Source organism: Austrofundulus limnaeus, unplaced genomic scaffold (assembly GCF_001266775.1).
Source record: "Austrofundulus limnaeus strain Quisiro unplaced genomic scaffold, Austrofundulus_limnaeus-1.0 Scaffold342, whole genome shotgun sequence".
NCBI classification, from domain to species: domain Eukaryota; kingdom Metazoa; phylum Chordata; class Actinopteri; order Cyprinodontiformes; family Rivulidae; genus Austrofundulus; species Austrofundulus limnaeus.
In genome coordinates, this window is record NW_013952744.1 from 275,760 (window position 1) to 280,888 (window position 5,129).

General features: G+C 39.3%; 1 protein-coding gene across 1 annotated transcript in view; it reads left to right on the forward strand.

The window, feature by feature from the left end:
- The window catches only part of LOC106527772 (plexin-A2), a gene marked incomplete at its 5' end in the record, with an annotated part of 281,724 nt that overhangs the window by 119,083 nt on the left and 157,512 nt on the right, over positions 1–5,129 (forward strand). Inside the window, 1 exon segment of the mRNA XM_014022759.1 lies at positions 1,256–1,356. Coding sequence (XP_013878213.1) covers positions 1,256–1,356 — 101 coding nt within the window.

The window sequence follows — 5,129 nt, forward strand, 5'->3', positions numbered from 1 at the left end:
TATATATATTCCTGACATAAACTGTAATATCTGCTTTTATATCATATTAAATTCTGTTGTTATAGTTTGAAATGTTGATGAACCATCTGACCTCACTATATTTTCTTGATGTATAGAGGTATGGGAGCTGAACACAGGCTGTGGATCACACAGCAGACTCACTCTCTGGTTACCCGACGTGATGGATGCTTGTTTTGTCTGTTCTCACAGGCAGTATAGAAATTCTAAACTGTGTTTTAGTACAACTATAAAGTCAGTCAGACAAGTTAAAAGGATAAACACRAGATTCTTTATGTGATTCCAGTCCAGTGGTCCTACTGGAATTAGTCTAGTGAAACAAGCGTGATGAGGATTATGTTTGCTGGCCTCTGAAATTGACTTACTTGAAAGGAAAATTCAGACATTTTGAAGTGGGGTTCCCTAGAAAACAAATGAACACGTATTATCTTATCTAATGAGCCAACAACTAGTCCAAATCAGGATCAAAGAGGACTGCTGTCACCTTTCCTATCCAAAATTTCATAGCRATCGCCATGAATGCTATTTTAAAAACTTTCACGCTGTCATTAATTTTGCAGTATCAGCTCAAGCTTGAATAAAATKTTGTGCTGCTTCTTGTGCATATTAACCAGAATAATCAATTAATGTCATTCAATGATACATCTAGAACAGGTAAGATATTAACTGTTCTTAGCTCTCCCACTAAACAACCCTTGAAAACAAACTGTTCCCTACAGTAGAATCCTGACATTTATTTAGAATAGAATAGAATAGAATTAGAATAGAATAGAATAGAATAGAAGTTTGTTTTGCAGTTTGGTTGGACTTTCTGATGAACCTGAACTTGACACATATTTTAACATTCAGGTCACTCCATCTGTCACTGCTCGTCCGTGTGTAGGTGTGTTTTTGCAGACTGTTGAGGTGGACAGTTGCGCTGGGGGCATACAGGCACTCATTGATGACAGAGAAACAGCCTACCGAGGCCAACTGATCCAGGCTGCTCACAGCTGTTTTTGTGGGTTGAAACAAAGGCATCTGCTGCCTGTCCGCTTGACACTTCACACAAAACCATACCGGGGCCTGTAGCACATCGGTCTGTGCGTCACATTAACAGATTTAAATATTAAAAGGATTCAGGTTTCATATTTCAAAAGCAGAAACAATATGTCACATTCTTTCAGCGATTAAAAAAAAAGATTGACGTTTATTTTTATTTACTTTAAAGAGTAAATACATCTCTTGTGTTTTGCAGGTGACCCAGGTTCCTATCGAGTCCTGCGAGCAGTACGGGACCTGTGGGGAGTGTCTGAGCTCCGGGGACCCCCACTGCGGCTGGTGTGTCCTACACAACATGTGAGTACCCGTCAGTCACCGTCACATCTGTTTGTGCACTCTTTTCTTGTAGATTTTGTTCAACGTCTCCTGAAATTGGCCGTCCTTTTCCCGCCCACACAACGGCATCTGGGGTATTTTTCTCCAGCATTTATCTCAGAYGCAACAGAGTTTGAGGAAATAAGACGGTGTCTGGCTTTGAAATTGAAAGCGGTGCCTCAGAGGAGCAGAGCTGCAGTCGTACGGATTGCTGCCCTGTTCTGTCATGACTTCATATTTAAAGAGAATGATCCCCCATCTGTTTGTGCAGCGAGATGTACGGGGATTTTATATGACAGCAGCAACTCCTCATGTATGCAAAACTGACCAGTACGAAAGTTTGGAGATATTTACCTCCACTCTAAGAATAAGCAGAGTGCCACCTGCTGGAGCTGAACCTGTACTGCAGGAAAAGTTCACTTTGTCAGTCAAGCAACAAAAGGGAAAACAGCAAAAATAGCAGCATGTGCTACAAAAATATAATGTTAAATACTGAATATGTTTTTTATTTATTTATTTATATTGCATATACGATTCAAAGGAATTGTCAGATGTGTATTTTAATAACATAATGAACAGGGCCACAGAAGACAAGTACTGTATAATCCAATACTTCAAAAAGATTTTTATGTATAACTTCATCTGCTTTTATCATCCACTGCCCAAAGGTGAAGGTGGAGCTATAATGTTAGGAAAATGCAGCCTTGTGGGAACCAAAGCCCGGTCCCCATGACTTCGGAAGCTGATTTTGGGAGAGTGGGTGGGTGGGTTTAGGTTTAGGACCGAGGTGTAAATTGAGTTTAGGTTAGTTTTAGGGTCAGGAATTAGGCTATAGAAATCACCGGTAAATGAATGGAAGTCAATGCAAAGTCCCCATGAGAATAGAAGAAAAAACGTTTGTGTGTGTGTGTTTGTGTGGGCATGTTTTTGTTACATCGTGGGAACCATTTTCCAGAAAAAGGCAGCCTCGTGGGGACCAATGCCCGGTCTGCATCATGAGGATGCAGTCCATGTTTTGAGACGCAGCCATTCTGTCTTCAGTCGTTTCTCATCATCTCTGTGTTTCATTACTAACTTGCAAACCCTGTCTGAATCCTAAGTTTATCTTTAAAGGTATAGCTGAATATTTGCGAATGTCAGAGCTCCGCAGCAATTATCATTATCACGATGGCGGCCCCAGCAAAGTGCACTTAAAGTAATTTACACCACTCCAAAGCCGGGACAGGACAAATAATTGCATAGCGACAAGGTAATTCAGAGTGTGCTCACAGAGGAGCAGGAGGGACTGACAGAGGCTTCGTGTTCCCTGCAGTGTGCATGCCTTCACACAGGGATCATTTACCACAACATGAGCCTCCGCTTAAGGCTCTTAATCACATGCTTTTGTGTAGGTGTGGTAGGAAGACGGAGTAACTGTAGTTGAATTTGAATCCTCACCATGAAAAAAAAAAAAACGTGTTTTTAGTGTATAAATACTCACCAGTGTAAGAATCCGCGTGTGTGTATGCATGTGTGGGCACACGTGGGGTCAGTTTGTGCACGCCTGGTCCGTACCACAGGTGGAAAAGGTCAGCACCCTGATTTACGTTCGATCAGCCATCTGTTCGCTCAGTACCGGGGACCTTTGTACCACCTGTTTCTGGTCCTAATCCCTCCTCCTCTATCCTGACCCTGCGCAGAGTGCAACAGGACCCCTGTCAGCTCTGGCAGAGTTACTGCAGGGAGGAAATAAAGTTACCAGAAGAATAGGCAGCTCCCATCTCTGCTGCTTTTGTGGACCTCCATATGGCTTCGGCCATTTGATAGAGAGGCTGCGCCAGTAACAGCTGGACTTTTTGGACTTTTTTTTTACATTGTGTTGTGGAAACACCAGAAAAAGGATGAGTCATTGTAATTAAAAAATAAATATCTCGACAAGTTTGTTTATGAGAATATCTTAATTACTTCATTAAATACTTTAAATACCCTAATGGAAATAAGTGAACAGAGAACAACAAAAAAAAAAGAAGACAACAGAAGAACAACATGTTTGGAAACGTGCTGCTGTCATTTTGTTTGGCCTTTTCCTGCTTTCATGTTCATGTTCAAGCTTCTGCAGCTTCATCCACACAGTGAAGCACAGACAGTCCTCTGGTCCACTTGTTTGGTCTGGGTTATAAGTGAACTTTATTATTATATATAATTATTTTTTGTTTGTTTGGTGCACTTTGCATTCACATTGGGCTTTTTTTGCCAGTGGACTATAATTTATGAACAAAGGGTTGCAACCATTGCTCCCATTGGACAGAAATGACTGGGGCGGGACAGATCACAGACAAGGACAGAAAGATGGTGCTGTCATGGCAAATGGTAAATTTTCTAAACTTACATGGTGCTTTATCAARCCCTGTCAGACCCCAAAGCGCTTTACGCTTGCAGTAATTCACCCATTCACACACTGTTAAAACAAGTTTAATACCATTTAGAATTTCAAGAGCAGCTCATTCAAAGGCAGTTTCTCAATGAAATACTTATCATTTTGGGACAGCATTGGCAAATGTGTGCCACAATCAAAAAACTGACCATCTAACCATTTATTTAAAAATATGACACAATTCAGATTCAAAATTAATGAAAATAATCTACCAATGGAATAAGAACAATTGCACTTGGTAAGATTCTTGAAATAAGGAAATTGTCCAGGATAACAAGGCTAAATAATCTTACTCTTAATCTTGCCCTATTATACATAAAACAAGAACCAAAAAACTTTTAGTCTGGATAAAAAAATACTTGGTTAGATAAACAGTTTTTCCAATGAAGGAGATGAGATGTGCTGTGTGCCCTGACCTTCTACAGCTCATTGTTTGTAGCGCTTTGGTAGCGTTAGCAACACCGAAGGGCTAATCGTTACCATGAAACTTAGCATCTGTGGCTCGTGAAGTCCAAAAAGATGCATGTTTCCTGCRGTTGGTTTGATTCGAGGCTGGGCTGTTTTTCACCAGAAGCGAATCGCACCAGAATTTGTAGGTCTTGGTCAGGTTGTTTGATCACCAGGGTTCACGAGTGTTTTCACACCTGCATAAAAGGTCCGGACCAGTGGGGACAACAAACTCTGCTCCATTTAAAGTGGACCATCTATATATACATACATAATATACTGTATATATATTTACTCAAGGTTAAGATCATTTTTGTTATACTCATCTGGATTTTTACCCAAATTTTCCAAAATGGTATCAAGTACTCCACGTACATTACTCTGTATTAAAAATAATAACAACAAATCACATTAAATCTTGTTATATTTGATTGCAATTCATAAAACTCCAGTGTGAAGTGATGCTAAAGTTAAATCATTTGGTACCACTTTACAATAAGGCTGCCCTTGTAGATGGCTTATGAATAGTTTATTGATTCATCTGTAAATACGTTATAAATCATTAATAAATGTTTATTATGGATTAATTAAGGACAGGAAAGAGACAGAACTGTCCGCTTTCTCGCCAAATAGTGAGCCAAATCTCTTCGTGTATACAGTATATTACTAGGTTTATAAGCACAATTATATATTGGAAACACATATTTAAAAAATAATATTGAGCTATATTACTTGTACATATTAACAACTGTCAAAGGGAGCCTTATTGTAAAATGTTAGACAGTAGGTACACTATTTAATAATGACTAATAAACTTGTATAAATGCCATAAACGAGCTTTATTGTAAAGTATAAAACAGTACACTATTTATAAGGCTCTGTTATGACATTAATA